Source organism: Choloepus didactylus, chromosome 7 (genome assembly GCF_015220235.1).
Source record: "Choloepus didactylus isolate mChoDid1 chromosome 7, mChoDid1.pri, whole genome shotgun sequence".
NCBI classification, from domain to species: Eukaryota; Metazoa; Chordata; class Mammalia; order Pilosa; family Megalonychidae; genus Choloepus; species Choloepus didactylus.
In genome coordinates, this window is record NC_051313.1 from 62486789 (window position 1) to 62508593 (window position 21805).

Here is a 21805-nt window from a genome sequence, read left to right on the forward strand (position 1 = left end):
GGACCTAAGATTAAGCTATGAGGAACCCCAAATTAAAAAAGTCAAGTATAGAGGGGATAAACCTCAAGTTAGGAAGAAAACTAAGAATCATTTCATGTATGGTGTGTGAATAAAAAGGCTTTAAAAATGAAAATAAATAAATAAACAAAAAAAGAATCATTACAGGGGGAACTTCTGGGAAGACGGAGGAGTAGGTGAGGCGGAATGGGCTTCTCCTCCATGAAAGTAATTAGAAAGGAGCCAGAGGTCACCAGGCACTGCGGTTTCAGGGTGTGACCGGACACAGCAGGTCCCCCATAGTACACAGAGGGAACACCAACAAAAACAGAGGAGAGATGACAGCTGGACAGATGCAGTTAGTGTGTTCCCGTTGGACCGCCTCCCAGCAATTCCATTTCTTGATATCACCCAGAAGACTTGAAAACAGTGACACAAACAGACATTTGTACACTGATGTTCACAGCAGCACTGTTCACAATTGCCAAGAGATGGAAACAATCCAAGTGTCCTTCAACAGATGAGTGGATAAACGAAATGTGGTATGCACATACTATGCAGAAGGTAAGAAGCAATAAGTTCCTGAAACATTATGACAACATGGATGAACCGTGAAGATATAATTCTGAGTGAAATAAGTCAGATACAAAAGGAGAGATATTGTATGTTACGTCTATGAACAATGCAATATCAATGTCTTATAATATAGAATAGAATACTGCAGGCCTAGTGATAGACAGTAGCTACTGAGGGGGACTGTTAATCTAATATGTTCAGATATGTTAATGATGGTGATATTTAAAGGTACCGTTATGGATAGGAATGACGATTATTTGTTAATGGGATTATAAGTATCAGAAGGTGAATAGGATTGAAAGGGGTTGTTTAAGGGCATGCTTCCCACAGATCAACACAACAAATATAGATAAGTGCTTGCATGACACACTTCTAAGGTATGACACTAGGACAGAGGGTTGACAACAGAAGGGTATACAGGAAAAGTCTACATATTGTACACTAGGGACTATAATTAATAGGAATACCATACTAGTATTACACAAATACCAAGGACAAAGAATTAAGAGGAGACAAGAGCTACAAGATATTTTGGGTCACGAGAATTGTTTAAAATGGAGGGCGATGAAGATTGTACAACTAAGTGATGATAATGTGAGATACGGATAGATTATCGTGAACATAACGTGAATTTAGGAACCCCCTACTTTATAAGTCAAGCCCACAATATTGAGGCATGTTTGGGTAAAACTTATGGTTGTAAAGGGGAGGCTAAGCCCACCGATAACTATGCCTGGAAGTCACCTCCAGAGAACTTCTTTTGTTGTTCAAATGTAGACTTTCTCTCTCTAAGCCTAACTCTGCAAATAAATTCATCACCCTCCCCCCAACATGGGACGTGTCCCCCAAGATGAATGAGCCTTCCTGGTGACCTGGGACATAGATTCCGGGAATGAGCCTGACCATGGCATCAGGTGATTGAGAATGCCTTTTTGACCAAAAGGGGCAAAAGAATGGCAACAAAATAAGGTTTCAGTGTCTAAGAGAATTCAAACAGAGTTAAGAGGCTGTCCTGGAGGTTAATACTATGCAAGCTTCACCTAGAAATGCTAAATGACCACAATACAATAAGCCCACTACAACAGTAGTCCCCCAACCCTTAAAGAATACCTGGATCCCTGTTTGAGACTCTATAAAAATTTCACTCACAAAGTTTACTCTTCAGAAACTTAAATCCTTCAGAGAGCTCCTATGCCAGCTAAGTCCCAAAACCAAGAGGCAACAGCCTCTGCAAGCACATCAACTAGATGTGTCCCCTTTGCTCATAAAGTTGACACCCCTTGTCTTAGTTTGCTAATGCTGCAGAATGCAGAACACCAGAGACGGATAGGCTTTTATAAAACGGGGGTTTATTTCACTACACAGTTACAGTCTTAAGGCCACAAAGCGCCCAAGGTAACACCTCAGCAATCGGGTACCTTCACCGGAGGATGGCCAATGGCGTCCGGAAAACCTCTGTTAGCTAGGAAGGCAGCTGGCGTCTGCTCCAAAGCTCTGGCCTCAAAACGGCTTTCTCCCAGGACATTCCTCTCTAGCAAGCTTGCTCCTCTTCAAAACATCACTCCCAGCTGCACTCCGTTTCCTCTCTTTGAGTCAGCTCATTTATATAGCTCCACTGATCAAGGCCCACCCCGAATGGGCGGGGCCACGCCTCCATGGGAACACCTCATCAAAATCATCACCCACAGCTGGGTGGGGCACACTCCAAGCAAATCCAACCAACACCAAAACATCTGTCCCATAAGACCACAAAGATAATGGCATTTGGGGGACACAATACATTCAAACCGGCACACCCCTTTTCAACATGAACAGGTTAGGGTGGTCCCTGAAGATTGGGAAAATGATTAAACTAGAGGAAGGGGTAGCACCAGACAAGATGGAATTTAACAAAGGATTATAAATACTGAATCTTTATATAATTTTCTTTTTCTTAGTTTCTATGGTATTAGAACAGCTACTAGGAAAAAACTGAAATGGTGGAACTATAACCCATAACATCCTTTGAAATATATTCCATAGCTACTTTTTAAATTGTAATTTGAAAGCTACACCTTTTTGTATACATCTTATTTCACAATGAGAAAATAACTGAAACCATAGTAGTATAACTCATAACAATTTTGGAAATTTCCTGTATATGTATTTGTTAAATCATACTTTGAAAGATACTACCTTTTTGTATACATGTTATATTTCATAATAAGGAAATAACTGAAACTGTGGAACTGTAACCTACAATATTCTTTGAAATTTGCTCTCTAACTACTTGTTAAATTGCACTTGGAAAGTTATCACTTACAAGGATATATGTTCTATTCTACAATAAAAAAACATGATATTAAAAAAAAGAATCATTACACAATGAAGGCCAAAAGGAGAGAATATTTCAAGAAGGGAGGATCAATTGTGTCAAACAGTATTTATGGACAAGATAAGAAGTCAAAACTATTTGATGTGTTTAGCAATGGTAACTGTTGACTAGATTGACAGCTGTTTTGATGACAAAGGAGGCAGAAGTCAGACTGGGTTCAAGAGTCAGTAGAAAAAAAGGAAACTGAGAGTGCAAGTTTAGACAACTTTTTCAGAGTTCTGGCTAATAGGGGAGGAGAGATATGAAGTTCTTTGGAGCACGACATAGCCCCCAAGCAAAAAGCGAGAGAGAGGAACGAAAATGGAAAAACCCCATGACAGGGAAAAGAATAAACAATTAAGAAATAGTTTAAGGAGTCTCTATCATAACAGGGGAAATGAGCATAGATGCCCTCTTGATATTTTAGTAATCTGATGGGGACCAAGAGGAACCCATGCCAAATACACCATCATCTTCTTAGGGGCAAAGAGGACTGTAGCAAAATCTCAGTGGAAACTGAATATATTCAGAAAGGCATGTGGCAATGTTCTGTTAATTATGCAAATATAATAACTTACCATTAGAATGTCCATCCCAACACACAGTAAAACCTTAAAACAAATATTTAATAAAATGCATGGATCTTGTTTCCTTCCACTCAATGTTAAAAATATTCTACCTATAAACGTCCAGGTAATTTATAAACAGACCTACACCCTTCCATTATACCTTTGGTGAAGATTATTTATTTCTTCATCCTTGCGATTTATTTCCACTCTGGCAGTTTTGATAAGTACTGAAATATTCTTCTTAAGAGACTGGTTTTCACTTTGTAAGCTGAAATTCTAAAACATCATAAAATATATTGATAAATTACATATTTAAAGTATCAATAACACTATTACTTATATTAATTAATGGTTGGTGAATGCTAACACATGCCTGGCATCATACATTTTATCTTATGTAATTCTCAAAAATTCCTTATGAAAAATACTATTGTACAGACAGGGAAGTTGACATTTAAAGAAGACAACTCACACCAGATAAAGGCCAATTAAAGTGAAACTACTTGAAAAAGGGATCAAAATGAAAAAAGTAACAAGAAAAAATGTTCCATCTGGGTCATCTTCTTGAAAATCGAAAATAAAAATAATTTATTATATTTTACAATTTAGGCCAAACTTGCAACAATGCACTAATTCTAATTCTATGATGAACAAAGAATGAATCTAGGATTGACTGTTTCTTTAGAGGCCTGGCAAAGGAAAAAAAAAACAACAAAAATTTACCAAAAAACAAATCAATCAGATCAGGACATGCCATTCCCAATTTCTGTAGCATGATCACAAAAAGGGTCACTTTAGCAAAAACTGTGAAGGCACCATCACTTTCCCCAAAGATGTTTCTAAACCTTTGGTTCTCAAACCATCTATTTTGAAGCGCCTATTATCATCTCTATAAAATTTCTACTATTAGTGGTTTACTGGTCTAAGCATAACAGTTCTTTGATGTCAATATCACTTTAACAATTCAAGCAATTTTCCAATATCAATTTCATCAACTCAGGAAATATTTGCGTATTTTACAAATTTGCTATTTCACTCTTAATACTAAAAAGTTTCCTTATAAACTACTAATACTTTAACATTTTAATTTTTATTAATAATAAAAAGTACATTTTATTAAATTTTGATTTAAAAAGTTAAAAAGGTAAAAATAGAATGTTCATCACAATCCTACCTGTGTCTGTATTTCCTTAAACTTTCTCATCAGTTCTTTCATTTGCAGCTGACATTTTCCATATTCTACCTGTAACTGTAAAATGCAAAAAGATTAATTTAAGCATCATTTTCCTAGCTTTAGTGGCATTTCAAAACACTTAAAATTTTTCAAATCAATCCACTAAAAAGGGGAGAGAAGGACTACTTCTACTAACAGTTATTTTGTAAGATTACTGGTTTTTAAAGTTTGACCTATCTAATCAAGTATTTTGTTTAGTTTCACATTCAATCTCCAAACTTTAAAATTCAAGTATTCAAATAAGCTAGAAAAAAATTTGTCTCATTAATGTCTTAGGACATTATAAGGAACACAGAATATAACTTAGTACAGATCATGAAAAAAAAGTCATACTGACTGCCTGCTAAGGTTTTATGTATTCAAACATTTAAATAGTCAAGCAAAATTGTAACTGAATTTTGATAAGCATTCAGAAAACATTCTTTTGGAAAGCAGATCTGAAGGCAGAAAGTGACATAAATATACTTTTAGTCTAAGAGCTAAGAACTATTTCTTAAAGACAGATTATTTCATACACAGAATGTGCCTGTTCAATGCCTGCACTTTAGGAGCTGCAGAAGAATAAAATAACTGTCCCTTGTAATTGTGGCAACTCATACATCATTGTATGTTGCTTCCTTTGCAGTTCCTTCTTCAGTCAGGATCTCTTCATATAAATCCAAACAATTTCTGGAAGGTACACAGGATTTGGAAGCACTGTCTGAAACAAACAAAAGCACCCTTACATTAAAATAAATGTTAAGCTTTTTGATGTCATCCACCTCAAAGGACTATACATTTTTCCAACTCCTACATCTCATCCAAATCTATACTGATTTCACAGGCATTTGGAAGACCACTGTACCTAAAATGCTTGTGTCAACAAATCACCTATGAGGATTATATTGTTCAAAGCCTTGCAAGATTTGAGTATGAAAAGAGTTTCTGACCTGGATAGGTCACTGGACTCTGCACATTACATTCTTACTGATATATTTGAAAATATCAATACTAACAACCTATTCTAAACTTTCTAATCTCATGTAACCTGTGACAATAAGAGCAACCACCACCATTCAATGGTACAAAATACTTTTGCACAAGGTCAAATTAAATCTGAGATCTTAATGAATAAGAAAGTTGTGTGCCGATTTGTTTGTTTTACTGGTAAAGTTTTGAGAAAGAAAATAATGACTTAAGTCTAAGAGTTTCAGTCATTTCAAAGAATGGGGAATGTGTTCAAGAGCTACGAGCTTTCCAGAGTATGGTAACAACAGAATATACATGTACCATGGACTGACCAAACAAAACTATTTTATAGAATCTACATACCAGAAACAGTAGTGTCCAACCCAGCATATATGTCCAATGAGCCTTCATCATTATTTTTAAGTGGAGAAACTGCAAGAAAAGCAAAGACCAGTTAAAACTGACTGTATGCACTTGGTCAAGCTTTTCCACTTTTACTCTAAAGTACCACAGAAAGAAAGACACACTTTATTAGTTTTGCTCCAAAAACACAGACACATTTTTCTACATCCTTAGAAACAGGAAGATTTTGGTACACAGATTTATAATCCTACTGCCTCAGATATGGACTTTAAAAATTCACTTACAAAACATACTAGTGGGGCTTCCAGGAAGATGGTGGATTAGAAGAGACAGAGCGGAAGTCTCCTCCATGAAAAACACTAGATAAAGGATAGAAAGGACTCCAGAATAACAGTTCCAGGGTTCCACAGGCTGGGCAGGGACTTCTACACCAACAGTGAGTGTGTACTAGGAAAAGCTGAGAGACTGCGTTTAAGATGAGTGAGTGTTCGGCCCAGAACACTGCCAGGGAACAGGCAGTTGGAACCAGCGAAAGAGCATGGAGGCGAGCAGACTTCCACGCCCTGGGCACAGTCCAGAGCATTTGACTAGGGTGATAACCCTTCACAGACCCACAGCCAAGAGCCCCAATGCCAGGGACTGGCGGTTGGAGCAGGCAGACAAGCGCAGAAGGGGGCAGCTTTCCACACCCCGTGAAGCCATCTTTGCAGTTGGCTGGGGAGACGAAACTTCAGCCCCGCAGCTGAGAGCTTCCTTGAGGGAATTCAGGATTCGGCAGGCTTGTGACAGCAACGACTCTTCCTCCATGGAAGCCCACAGAGTACACAGCCTAGAGGGAAGGGCGCCACACAGAAGTGCCAAGAGCTGTCCCCCAATCCTAGGGACTCATGGGCGTGCAGCAGATAGGAACTGTGGGGCATTTGAGATGGAAGGTGAGATGCGCAGCTCTGCAGCCCCCAGAGTACTTCACTCACAGCCCCAGTGGCTGGAACCACTGTCTCCTGGAGCAGACTTCCTGCCAAACTACCCAGGGCACAACCCCAAGCACAAGGCTGTCACTTCCCAGTGCGCAGGGAAAATTGGTGCACTGTTTGGACTTCCACATGGTTTGGATCCCCACTCAGTGCATAGACAAAGTTGTGGGAGAACTGGCTTGAGGGTAAGACGTGGCTTGAGCACCATCTGCTGGTAGGTCAGAGAAAGTACACTCCACCAAGTTGCAGCTCTGCCAAATTACAAATTAATGTTCAAATAATCCTGCATATCCTAAAAGAACCCCATCAAGATAAGCAAAGGCGAAGAGACCAAAAACAACAGAAAATTTTAAAGCATATGAAGAAAACAGAAGACACAACAACCCAAACTTCCAAGCTAAAAAGACAGAGGAGACACAGAACTCGGAGCAATTAATCAAAGAAGTACACAAAAATAACAATGTTATGGCTCAGGACATAAAGGACATGAAGAAGACCCTAGAAGAGCACAAAGAAGAATTTGCAAGAGTAAAAAAAAAAATATCAGATCTTACGGAAATAAAAGATACTGTTGATCAAATTTAAATGATTCTTGAGGAAAATAACAGCAAAATTGAAGAGGTAGAAGAACAAATTAGCAAAATTGAGGACAAGATGATGGAAATGGGGAAGCACAAAACAACAAATGGTGAAAAAAATAAAAAATTTTGAAATGGATCTCAGGGAAATGATGGACAACATGAAGCACACAAATATAAGAATCACTGGTGTTCCAGAAGGTGAAGAGTAAAGGGCTAGGGAGAGTATCCAAAAACACTATGTGGGAAAACCCTTCTAAATGAAATACATATGCAAATCAAAGATGCCCAACAAACTCCAAATAGAATAAATCCAAATAAACCCACTTGAGACATATTCTGATCAGCTACTCAAATGCTGAAGAGAAGGAGAAAGTTCTGAAAGCAGCAAGGAAGAAGCAATTCACCACATACAAGGGAAACATGAGAAAATACTGACTACACAGCAGGCCATGAGGGTGAGAAGGCAGTGGTATGATATACTTAAAATTCTGAAAGAAAAAAATTGCCAGCCAAGAATTCTTTATCCAGAAAAGCTCTCCATCAAAACTTAGGGAAAGCTTAAAACTTTCACAAACAAACGCTGAGAGCTATAAATTTCCCCATCAGTACTGCCTTCGCTGCATCCCATAAGTTTTAATATGTTGTGATCTCATTTTCCTTTGTCCAAGAGGAGACCTGTCCTACAAGAAATACTAAAGGGAGTTCTACTGTCTGAGAAAAAAAGACAGGGAAGAGCTCTAGAGAAGGGCACAGAACTGAAGATTATTAGTAAGGGTAACTTAAAGGAAATAGAGAGAGAGGAAAAAAACAGATATGACAAAAACAAAAAGATAAGATGGCTGATTCAAGAACTGCCTTCACAATAATTAACATTGAATATGAAAGGATTAAACTTCCCAATTAAGAGACAGATGGGCAGAATGGATTAAAAAATATGAACCCTCAATATGCTGTTTACAAGAGACTCATCTTTAGATGCAAAGTGACACAGAGATTGAAAGTGAAAGGATGGAAAAAAATATCCCACGCAAGCTACAGTCAAAAGAAAGCAGGAGGAGAGGCGGGGCAAGATGGCGGACTGGTGAGCTGTATGTTTTAGTTACTCCTCCAGGACAGTAGGTAGAAAGCCAGGAACTGCATGGACTGGACACCACAGAGCAATCTGACTTTGGGCATACTTCATACAACACTCATGAAAATGTTGAACTGCTGAGATCAGCGAAATCTGTAAGTTTTTGTGGCCAGGGGACCCGCACCCCTCCCTGCCAGGCTCAGTCCCCTGGGAGGAGGGGCTGTCAGCTCCGGGAAGGAGAAGGGAGAACTGCAGTGGCAGCCCTTAACAGAAACTCAATCTACTGATCCAAACTCCAACCATAGATAGACTGAGACCGGACACCAGAGAATCTGAGAGCAGCCAGCCCAGCAGAGAGGAGACAGACATAGAAAAAAACAGGACGAAAATCTCCAAAATAAAAGCGGAGGATTTTTGGAGTTCTGGTGAACATAGAAAGGGGAAGGGCAGAGCTCAGGCCCTGAGGCTCATATGCAAATCCCAAAGAAAAGCTCATCTCTCTGCCCTGTGGACCTTTCCTCAATGGCCCTAATTGCTTTGTCTCTCAGCATTTCAATGACCCATCAGATCTGTGAGGAGGGCCCTTTTTTTTTTTTTAATCCTTTTTTCTTTTTCTAAAACAATTACTCTAAGAAGCCCAATACACAAATCTTCAAAGACTTGCAATTTGGGCACGTCAAGATACGAGCAGAACTAAGAGAGCTCTGAGACAAAAGGCAATAATCCAGTGGCTGAGAAAATTCACCAAACACCACAACTTCGCAAGAAAAGGGGGGTGTCTGCTCACAGCCATCATCCTGGTGGACAGGAAACACTCCTGCCCATCGCCAGCCCCATAGTCCAGAGCTGCCCCAGACAACCCAGTGTGACGGAAGTGCTTCAAATAACAGGCACACACCATAATACTGGGCGTGGAAATTAGCCTTCCCTGCAACCTCAGCTGATTGTCCCAGAGTTGGGAAGGTGGAGCAGTGTGAATTAACAAAGCCCCATTCAGTCACCATTTCAGCAGACTGGGAGCCTCCCTACACAGCCCAGCAGCCCAGAACCACCCTGGGGGGCGGCACTCACCTGTGACATAGCACAGTCATCCCTCAACAGAGGACCAGGGGGTGCACGGCCTGGAAGAGGGACCCACTTGCAAGTCTCAGGAGCCATACGCCAATACCAAGGACTTGTGGGTCAGTGGCAGAGACAAACTGTGGCAGGACTGAACTGAAGGATTAGACTATTGCAGCAGATTTAAAACTCCAGGATCACCAGGGAGATTTGATTGTTAGAGCCACCTCCCCTCCCTGACTACCCAGAAACACGCCCCATATACAGGGCGGGCAACACCAACTACACACGCAAGCTTGGTACACCAATTGGACCCCACAAGACTCACTCCCCCACTCACCACAAAGGCAAAGCAGGGGAGAACTGGCTTGTGGAGAACAGGTGGCTCGTGGACGCCACCTGCTGGTTAGTTAGAGAAAGGGTACTCCACGAAGCTGTAGATCTGATAAATTAGAGATAAGGACTTCAATTGGTCTACACATCCTAAAAGAAACCTATCAAGTTAAGCAAATGCCAAGAGGCCAAAAACAACAGAAAATTATAAAGCATATGAAAACACCAGACGATATGGATAACCCAAGCCCAAGCACCCCAATCAAAAGATTAGAAGAGACACAGTACCTAGAGCAGCTACTCAAAGAACTAAAGATGAACAATGAGACCATAGTACGGGATACAAAGGATATCAGGAAGACCCTAGAAGAGCATAAAGAAGACACTGCAAGACTAAATAAAAAAATAGATGATCTTATGGAAATTAAAGAGACTGTTGATCAAATTAAAAAGATTCTGGACACTCATAGTACAAGACTAGAGGAAGTTGAACAACGAATCAGTGACCTCGAAGATGACAGAATGGAAAATGAAAGCATAAAAGAAAGAATGGGGAAAAAAATTGAAAAAATCGAAAGAGACCTCAGGGATATGATAGATGATATAAAACGTCCGAATATAAGACTCATTGGTGTTCCAGAAGGGGAAGGAAAGAGTAAAGGTCTAGGAAGAGTATTCAAAGAAATTGTTGAGGAAAACTTCCCAAATCTTCTAAACAACATAAATACACAAATCATAAATGCCCAGCGAATTCCAAATAGAATAAATCCAAATAAACCCACTCCGAGACATATTCTGATCACACTGTCAAACACAGAAGAGAAGGAGCAAGTTCTGAAAGCAGCAAGAGAAAAGCAATTCACCACATACAAAGGAAACAGCATAAGACTAAGTAGTGACTACTCAGCAGCCACCATGAAGGTGAGAAGGCAGTGGCATGATATATTTAAAATTCTGAGTGAGAAAAATTTCCAACCAAGAATACTTTATCCAGCAAAGCTCTCCTTCAAATTTGAGGGAGAGCTTAAATTTTTCACAGACAAACAAATGCTGAGAGAATTTGCTAACAAGAGACCTGTCCTACTAGACATACTAAAGGAGCCCTACAGACAGAGAGACAAAGAAAGGACAGAGAGACTTCGAGAAAGGTTCAGTACTAAAGAGATTCGGTATGGGTACAATAAAGGATATTAATAGACAGAGGGGAAAAATATATATGACAAACATAAACCAAAGGATAAGATGGCTGATTCAAGAAATGCCTTCACGGTTATAACGTTGAATGTAAATGGATTAAACTCCCCAATTAAAAGATATAGATTCGCAGAATGGATCAAAAAAAATGAACCACCAATATGTTGCATACAAGAGACTCATCTTAGACACAGGGACACAAAGAAATTGAAAGTGAAAGGATGGAAAAAAATATTTCATGCAAGCTACAGCCGAAAGAAAGCAGGTGTAGCAATATTAATCTCAGATAAAATAGACTTTAAATGCAGGGATGCTTTGAGAGACAAAGAAGGCCACTACATACTAATAAAAGGGGCAATTCAACAAGAAGAAATAACAATCGTAAATATCTATGCACCCAATCAAGGTGCCACAAAATACATGAGAGAAACACTGGCAAAACTAAAGGAAGCAATTGATGTTTCCACAATAATTGTGGGAGACTTTCAACACGTCACCCTCTCCTATAGATAGATCAACCAGACAGAAGACCAATAAGAAAATTGAAAACCTAAACAATCTGATAAATGAATTAGATTTAACAGACATATACAGAACATTACATCCCAAATCACCAGGATACACATCCTTTTCTAGTGCTCACAGAACTTTCTCCAGAATAGATCATATGCTGGGACATAAAACAAGCCTCAATAAATTTAAACAGATTGAAATTATTCAAAGCACATTCTGTGACCACAGTGGAATAAAATTAGAAGTCAATAACCATCAGAGACTTAGAAAATTCACAAATACCTGGAGGTTAAACAACACACTCCTAAACAATCAGTGGGTTAAAGAAGAAATAGCAAGAGAAATTGCTAAATATATAGAGACGAATGAAAATGAGAACACAACATACCAAAACCTATGGGATGCAGCAAAAGCAGTGCTAAGGGGGATATTTATAGCACTAAACGCATATATTAAAAAGGAAGAAAGAGCCAAAATCAAAGAACTAATGGATCAACTGAAGAAGCTAGAAAATGAACAGCAAACCAATCCTAAACCAAGTAGAAGAAAAGAAATAACAAGGATTAAAGCAGAAATAAATGACATAAAGAACAAAAAAAACAACAGAGAGGATAAATATCACCAAAAGTTGGTTCTTTGAGAAGATCAACAAGATTGACAAGCCCCTAGCTACACTGACAAAATCAAAAAGAGAGAAGACCCATATAAACAAAATAATGAATGAAAAAGGTGACATTACTGCAGATCCTGAAGAAATTAAAAAAAATTATAAGAGGATACTATGAACAACTGTATACCAACAAACTGGATAATGTAGAGGAAATGGACAATTTCCTGGAAACATATGAACAACCTAGACTGACCAGAGAAGAAAGAGAAGACCTCAATCAACCCATCACAAGCAAAGAGATCTAATCAGTCATCAAAAATCTTCCCACAAATAAATGCCCAGGGCCAGATGGCTTCACGGGGAATTCTACCAAACTTTCCAGAAAGAACTGACACCAATCTTACTCAAACTCTTTCAAAACATTGAAAAAAATGGAACACTACCTAACTCATTTTATGAAGCTAACATCAATCTAATACCAAAACCAGGCAAAGATGCTACAAAAAAGGAAAACTACCAGCCAATCTCCCTAATGAATATAGATGCAAAAATCCTCAACAAAATACTTGCAAATCGAATCCAAAGACACATTAAAAAAATCATACACCATGACCAAGTTGGCTTCATTCCAGGCATGCAAGGATGGTTCAACATAAGAAAATCAATCAATGTATTACAACACATTAAAAATTTGAAAGGGAAAAATCAAATGATCATCTCAATAGATGCTGAAAAAGCATTTGACAAAATCCAACATCCGTTTTTGATAAAAACACTTCAAAAGGGAGGAATTGAAGGAAACTTCCTCAACATGATAAAGAGCATATATGAAAAACCCACAGCCAGCATAGTACTCAATGGTGAGAGACTGAAAGCCTTCCCTCTAAGATCAGGAACAAGACAAGGATGCCCGCTGTCACCACTGTTATTCAACATCGTGCTGGAAGTGCTAGCCAGGGCAATCCAGCAAGACAAAGAAATAAAAGGCATCCAAATTGGAAAAGAAGTAAAACTGTCATTGTTTGCAGATGATATGATCTTATATCTAGAAAACCCTGAGAAATCGACACTACAGCTACTAGAGCTAATAAATTTAGCAAAGTAGCGGGATACAAGATTAATGCACATAAGTCAGTAATGTTTCTATATGCTAGAAATGAACAAACTGAAGAGACACTCAAGAAAAAGATACCATTTTCAATAGCAACTAAAAAAATCAAGTACCTAGGAATAAACTTAACCAAAGATGTAAAAGACCTATACAAAGAAAACTACATAACTCTACTAAAAGAAATAGAAGGGGACCTTAAAGATGGAAAAATATTCCATGTTCATGGATAGGAAGGCTAAATGTCATTAAGATGTCAATTCTACGCAAACTCATCTACAGATTCAATGCAATCCCAATCAAAATTCCAACAACCTACTCTGCAGACTTGGAAAAGCTAGTTATCAAATTTATTTGGAAAGGGAAGATGCCTCGAATTGCTAAAGACACTCTAAAAAAGAAAAACCAAGTGGGAGGACTTACACTCCCTGACTTTGAAGCTTATTATAAAGCCACAGTTGTCAAAACAGCATGGTACTGGCACAAAGATAGACATATAGATCAATGGAATCCAATTGAGAATTCGGAGATAGACCCCCAGATCTATGGCCGACTGATCTTTGATAAGGCCCCCAAAGTCACCGAACTGAGCCATAATGGTCTTTTCAACAAATGGGGCTGGGAGAGTTGGATATCCATATCCAAAAGAATGAAAGAGGACCCCTACCTCACCCCCTACACAAAAATTAACTCAAAATGGACCAAAGATCTCAATATAAAAGAAAGTACCATAAAACTCCTAGAAGATAATGTAGGAAAACATCTTCAAGACCTTGTATTAGGCGGCCACTTCCTAGACTTTACACCCAAAGCACAAGCAACAAAAGAGAAAATAGATAAATGGGAACTCCTCAAGCTTAGAAGTTTCTGCACCTCAAAGGAATTTCTCAAAAAGGTAAAGAGGCAGCCAACTCAATGGGAAAAAATTTTTGGAAACCATGTGTCTGACAAAAGACTGATATCTTGCATATATAAAGAAATCCTACAACTCAATGACAATAGTACAGTCGGCCCAATTATAAAATGGGCAAAAGATATGAAAAGACAGTTCTCTGAAGAGGAAATACAAATGGCCAAGAAACACATGAAAAAATGTTCAGCTTCACTAGCTATTAGAGAGATGCAAATTAAGACCACAATGAGATACCATCTAACACCGGTTAGAATGGCTGCCATTAAACAAACAGGAAACTACAAATGCTGGAGGGGATGTGGAGAAATTGGAACTCTTATTCACTGTTGGTGGGACTGTATAATGGTTCAGCCACTCTGGAAGTCAGTCTGGCAGTTCCTTAGAAAACTAGATATAGAGTTACCATTCGACCCAGCGATTGCACTTCTCGGTATATACCCGGAAGATCGGAAAGCAGTGACACGAACAGATATCTGCACGCCAATGTTCATAGCAGCATTATTCACAATTGCCAAAAGATGGAAACAACCCAAATGTCCTTCAACAGATGAGTGGATAAATAAAATGTGGTATATACACACGATGGAATACTACGCGGCAGTAAGAACGAACGATCTCGTCAAACATATGACAACATGGATGAACCTTGAAGACATAATGCTAAGCGAAATAAGCCAGGCACAAAAAGAGAAATATTATATGCTACCACTAATGTGAACTTTGAAAAATGTAAAACAAATGGCTTATAATGTAGAATGTAGGGGAACTAGCAATAGAAAGCAGTTAAGGAAGGGGGAACAATAATCCAAGAAGAACAGATAAGCTATTTAACGTTCTGGGGATGCCCAGGAATGACTATGGTCTGTTAATTTCTGATGGATATAGTAGGAGCAAGTTTACAGAAATGTTGCTATATTAGGTAACTTTCTTGGGGTAAAGTAGGAACATGTTGGAAGTTAAGCAGTTATCTTAGGTTAGTTGTCTTTTTCTTACTCCCTTGTTATGGTCTCTTTAAAATGTTCTTTTATTGTATGTTTGTTTTCTTTTTAACTTTTTTTTCATACAGTTGATTTAAAAAAGAAGGGAAAGTTAAAAAAAACAAAAAAACAAAAAAAAAACAAGGGAAAAAATAAAAGATGTAGTGCCCCCTTGAGGAGCCTGTGGAGAATGCAGGGGTATTCGCCTACCCCACCTCCATGGTTGCTAACATGACCACAGACATAGGGGACTGGTGGTTTGATGGGCTGAGCCCTCTACCACAAGTTTTACCCTTGGGAAGACGGTTGCTGCAAAGGAGAGGCTAGGCCTCCCTATGGTTGTGCCTAAGAGCCTCCTCCCGAATGCCTCTTTGTTGCTCAGATGTGGCCCTGTCTCTCTAGCTAAGCCAACTTGAAAGGTGAAATCACTGCCCTCCCCACTACATGGGATCAGACACCCAGGGGAGTGAATCTCCCTGGCAACGTGGAATATGACTCCCGGGGAGGAATGTAGACCCGGCATCGTGGGACGGAGAACATCTTCTTGACCAAAAGGGGGATGTGAAAGGAAATGAAATAAGCTTCAGTGGCAGAGAGAATCCAAAAGGAGCCGAGAGGGCACTCTGGTGGGCACTCTTACGCACACTTTAGACAACCCTTTTTAGGTTCTAAAGAATTGGGGTAGCTGGTGGTGGATACCTGAAACTATCAAACTACAACCCAGAACCCATGAATCTCGAAGACAGTTGTATAAAAATGTAGCTTATGAGGGGTGACAAGGGGATTGGGAAAGCCATAAGGACCACACTCCACTTTGTCTAGTTTATGGATGGATGAGTAGAAAAATAGGGAAAGGAAACAAACAGACAAAGGTACCCAGTGTTCTTTTTTACTTCAATTGCTCTTTTTCACTCTAATTATTATTCTTGTTATTCTTGTGTGTGTGCTAATGAAGGTGTCAGGGATTGATTTGGGTGATGAATGTACAACTATGTAATGGTACTGTGAACAACTGAAAGTACGATTTGTTTTGTATGACTGCGTGGTATATGAATATATCTCAATAAAATGAAGATTAAAAAAAAAAAAAAAAAAAGCTATCTGAAGAACTCGAGAGTGACCAAAAGTAGGTAGAAACTGGAAGAAACTCAACACATTGGTAGAAGAAAACAGTACTGGGTGAGTTCCCAAACACCATCTTTAATTACAGCTTTTTGTGAAAGGACAGGGCTTAGTTGGAACTACTCTGGGTAGTGAAAACTGGGATGGAAATCTCTAGTTGGGAAAACTTGTGAAGAACCACAGGAAAGACTTTGATGTGAAAACAGTAAATATGAAATGAGGCAGGAACACAGGGAGCCACAAATGAGATTCCCCAAATTCTTCCCCAAATCTGAGTGATTTCCAAACTACACAAATAAAGATAGAACTCCAAAAAGCCCCATAAAAGGTAAAACTCAGAAAAAAGATTCAGCTGCTATCTAAACCCACCACAGGGGAGACAGAGGTTTGTGTTCAGCCAAGTTAAATACCTGCTGAAATTAGAAACAACACTCTTCTGAGGAATATAACAGAGTTCAGTGTCTCTATAACATAACATTTTACACTGTCTAGAATACAATCCAAAATCACTACACATATTAAAAAAACAGAAAAACATACTTCATACCCAAGGGAGAAGACCAAACAGAGACCAAACCTGAGATGACTCAGATGATGGAATTAATAGAAAAGGATTTTGAAGCAGCTATTTTAACTACATTCAAAGACCTAAGAAAGAAAAAACAAATAAAATCAGATAAACAAGGAGGAAATTCAAGCAGAAAAAAAAATAGAACAATTAAAAAGAACAAAATGAAGAAGTTAAAACTGAAAAATACAACTAATATAAAAAGTTTATTTGATGGATTTGACTTAAGAGACAGTGAACTAGAAGACAAATCAATAGAAATTACCCAATCTGTAAAAGAGAAAGAAAATATTTTCTACAAAATGAAATGTCTCAGTGACCACAAGAACATCAAATCGCACAACGTATATCTGGAATCCCAGAAGATAAAGGAGAGAATGGGGCACAAATTCTTAAAAATAAAAGAAATAATGTTCCCAAACTCCCCAATTTGATGAAAGATAAATTTGCAGATTCAAGAAGCTCAGTAATTCCCAAGTAGAAGAAATATAAAAACCCCACACTTAGGCACATCATAATCAAACTGTTGGAATCAAAGGGAAAATTATCCTGAAAGGCAGACAAAGGAAAAAAGTCAGTCCTATAATTATACAAAGAATGGCAATATGAATAACCACTAGTTCTCATTAGAAACAACGGAGGCCAGAAAAACATCTTTAAAGTATTGAAAAAAGAATTCTATGTTCAGTGAAAATATTCTTCAAGAATGAAGGCATTACAGAAAAGCAGACCAATGGAATAGAACTCAAGAGTACAGAAATAAACCCACTGATGGCCAACTGATGTTTGATAAGGTTGCCAAGTCCACTCAATAAAGAAAGAATAGTCTCAACAAACGGTACTAGGAAAACTGGATAGTCCCATGCAAAAGAATGAATTCGATCCCTAAACCTCATATCATATACTAAAATTAACTCAAAATGGATCAACAACCTAAATATAAGAGGTAAAACCATAAAAATCTTTAAAGAAAACATATGGGGAAATCTTTAGGACCTTGTATTAGGCGGTGGATTCTTAGATATGACACCAAAAGCATCAGGAACAAGAGAAAAAACAGATAAATTGAGCTACTCAAAATTTAAAACATCTATATACTGAAGGGCAGAATCAAAGTGAAAAGAAAATCTAAAGGAGAAAGGGCATTATAGGGACATATAAAAAAACTGAAATATAGACTTTCTATCAATGTTAAATTTCTTGATTTGGGTAACTGCACTCAGTGGTTTACTAACATAAGTGAATATCCTTGTTCTTAGGATATATGAACATGTCAGTATTGTATTCAAGGAACATGCTGTATACAGCTTACGCTTAGGTGTTCAGGAAATAGACTGATAAACAGGCAGACATTTATCAATGGATAGATGGATTGATAAACTGATGGACAGATAAGATACAGCAAATGTGGCAAAATGTTAAAACTGGTGGATCTGGGTTAACTAGGGAGGTAGGAGTATGGGGTTTGTATTATTTCTGTGACTGCCCTGTAAGTTTGAAAATATTTCAAAATAAAAAGTTAAAAATGTATGTATGGACAGGGATTTGTGGAAGGGACTTGAGAGTAATGAAGAAATGAAACAGCTGGTCCAGACGAATGAGAGTAACAGTGCAATTTTGTCCTTCAAACTGTAACAGATGATGGAGAATTCAGTGGTGTTGGGCTTCCCTACCTCGATGGTTGCTGATGTGCTCATAGACATACGGGATTTGTGGTTTGATGGGCTGAGCCCTCTACCACAGGACTTGCCCTTGGCAAGACTGTTGCTGCAAAGGAGAGGCTAGGCCTCCCTATAATTGTGCCTAAGAGCCTCCTCCCGAATGCCTCTTTGTTGCTCAGATGTGGCCCTCTCTCTCTAGCTAAATCAACTTGGCAGGTGAAATCACTGCCCTCCCCGCTATGTGGAATCTGAAACCCAGGGGAGTGAATCTCCCTGGCAATGTGGAATGTGACTCCCGGGGAGGAATGTAGACCCGGCATTGTGGGATGGAGAACGTCTTCTTGACCAAAAGGGGGATGTGAAAGCAAAGGAAATAAGCTTCAGTGGCAGAGAGATTCCAAAAGGAGTTGAGAGGTCATTCTGGTGGGCACTCTTATGCACAATATAGACAACCCTTTTTTAGGTTCTAATGAATTGGAACAGCTAGCAGTAAATAACTGAAACTATCAAACTATAAGCCAGAACCCATGAATGGTGAAGATGATTACATAAAAATGTAGCTTATGAGGGGTGACAATGTGATTGGGAAAGTCATATGGACCACACTCCCCTTTGTCCAGTGTATGGATGAATGAGTAGAAAAATAGGGGCCAAAAAAAAAAAGGGCACCCAGTGTTCTTTTTTTACTTTAATTGTTCTTTTTCACTTTAATTTTTATTCTTATTATTTTTGTGTGTGTGGTAATGAAAATGTTCAAAAATTAATTTTGGTGATGAACACACAACTAGATAATGGTACTGTGAACAACTGAATATACGCTTTGTATGACTGCATGGTATGTGAATATATCTCAATAAAAATAAATTTAAAAAAATGTAACAGCTGCAAATGTGACAAAATGCTAATGATTTGTGAATCTAGTGAAAAGTAATGACATTCAATATACTTTTAATATTTCTACTGATTAGGAAATTTTCAAAGAAAAATTACAAAGCAGCGTGACAATCTGAAATTATATCAGGAAAAATATTAAATAGCACTAAATATCAAATAACACTCCCAGAATGATTATAATGGTAATATTTGGTATGAACATTTCCATACCCATTAAAATCCATCAATTTCTTAGAACATAAATTTTAAGAAAAAGTGGCATGCTACTGAACATGTTTCATAATTGCCTTTTTAACTCAATAGCATAGTGATCATAATTCTGGTCAATAAATATATCTCTGTAATCTCAAAATTTAATTAAGATGCCGTAGCATAATTATAACTTAAGATAGAACAACAACAAAATAAATTCCTTGACAGTATTTTGAAGTTTAGATTCTACATATCAATAATATTTCTATTTATGAACTGATCTTTATAACTTCAAGAGTAACCAATACTTATCTGATGTTCTTCTATATATGACATAAAAGTCATTACCATTTATACAGGCAAAGTTGGTAACATAAATACAATCAGAGGTTTGAAAGCATCCAGTAATAAGAAAGGTAACATTTACTAAGCATTCCCTATGTGCCATACATTTTATTATATTAATTCATTTACTGTGTGCATGTGTGTATGGGGGGAATTGATAATGAGTGTTGTCAATGAGAAAAAGTAATTGATTTTCTAATTAAAAAAAAAGATTTGAAAATATTAGATCTTACCAGAAAAGACATCAAATAAACTTGCTCCATCACCATTGTCATCATCTGCTGCCATGATCCTATTCCCTTTTGATAGTCGCCATCTAAAATTAAAATGTAAAGATTTAGTACTGTTAAAATCAACCTCACAATTCATAGAATAAACCTAGCTTTAAGTTAAAAAGCAATTTTTAAATTTGGACATACTAAATTAGTTCACTCTCTACCATTCTTAAAAGTAAGCCTGTAACATGGGACATGACTCCCAGGGATGAATCTGGACTCAGCATTGAGGCATTGAGAAAGCCTTCTTGACCAAAAGGGGGAAGAGAAATGAAACAAAATAAACTTTCAGTGGCTGAGAGATTTCAAATGGAGTAAAAAAATATTCTGGAGGTTATTCTTTTTTTTTTTTTTAGCTTGTGTTTTTTTTTTTTATCTTCATTTTATTGAGATATATTCACATACCACGCAGTCATACAAAACAAATCGTACTTTTGATTGTTCACAGTACCATTACATAGATGTACATTCATCACCTAAATCAATCCCTGACACCTTCATTAGCACACACACAAAAATAACAAGAATAATAATTAAAGTGAAAAAGAGCAACTGAAGTAAAAAAGAACACTGGGTACCTTTGTATGTTTGTTTGTTTCCTTCCCTATTTTTCTACTCATCCATCCATAAACTAGACAAAGTGGAGTGTGGTCCTTATGGTTTTCCCAATCCCATTGTCACTCCTCATAAGCTACATTTTTATACAATTGTCTTCGAGATTCATGGGTTCTGGGTTGTAGTTTGATAGTTTCAGGTATCCACCAGCTACCCCAATTCTTTAGAACCTAAAAAGGGTTGTCTAAATTGTGCGTAAGAGTGCCCACCAGAGTGACCTCTCGGCTCCTTTTGGAATCTCTCTGCTACTGAAGCTTATTTCATTTCCTTTCACATCCTCCTTTTGGTCAAGAAGATGTTCTCCGTCCCACGATGCCAGCTCTACATTCCTCCCCGGGAGTCATATTCCACGTTGCCAGGGAGATTCACTCCCCTGGGTGTCTGATCCCACGTACGGAGGTTATTCTTATGCATTATACAGATTCCTTTTCAGTTTTAGTTGTGTTGGAATAGCTAGAAGGAAATTCCCTGAAACTCTTCAACTGCAACCCAAGTAACCTTGATTCTTGAAGATGATTGTCTAACTATATAGCTTACACTGTGTGACCATGTGATTGTGAAAACCTTGTGACTCACACTCCCTTTACCCTGTGCATGGACAGATGAGTAGAAAAATGGGGACAAAAAGTAAATGAATAATAGGGAGGGATGAGAGAATGGTATGTTTGGGTCTTCTTTTTACTTTAATTTTTATTCTTATTCTTTTCTTGCGGTAATGAAAATGTTCAAAAATTAATCGTGGTGATAGCAAAGGAGAGT

The 21805-nt window shown here is 38.0% G+C and overlaps 1 protein-coding gene across 5 annotated transcripts in view; it reads right to left on the reverse strand.

Moving 5' to 3' along the window:
- CASP8AP2 (caspase 8 associated protein 2) overlaps positions 1 to 21805 on the reverse strand; it is a 72760-nt gene that overhangs the window by 37162 nt on the left and 13793 nt on the right. For all 5 annotated transcript variants that reach the window (XM_037844094.1, XM_037844095.1, XM_037844096.1 and 2 more), the window contains 5 exons: positions 20390 to 20472; positions 6041 to 6109; positions 5329 to 5429; positions 4670 to 4744; positions 3656 to 3771 (listed from right to left, as the gene is read on the reverse strand). In XM_037844094.1, coding sequence (XP_037700022.1) covers positions 3656 to 3771; positions 4670 to 4744; positions 5329 to 5429; positions 6041 to 6109; positions 20390 to 20444 — 416 coding nt within the window. In that variant the 5' untranslated portion in view covers positions 20445 to 20472. The remainder of the gene's footprint in view (positions 1 to 3655; positions 3772 to 4669; positions 4745 to 5328; positions 5430 to 6040; positions 6110 to 20389; positions 20473 to 21805) is intronic.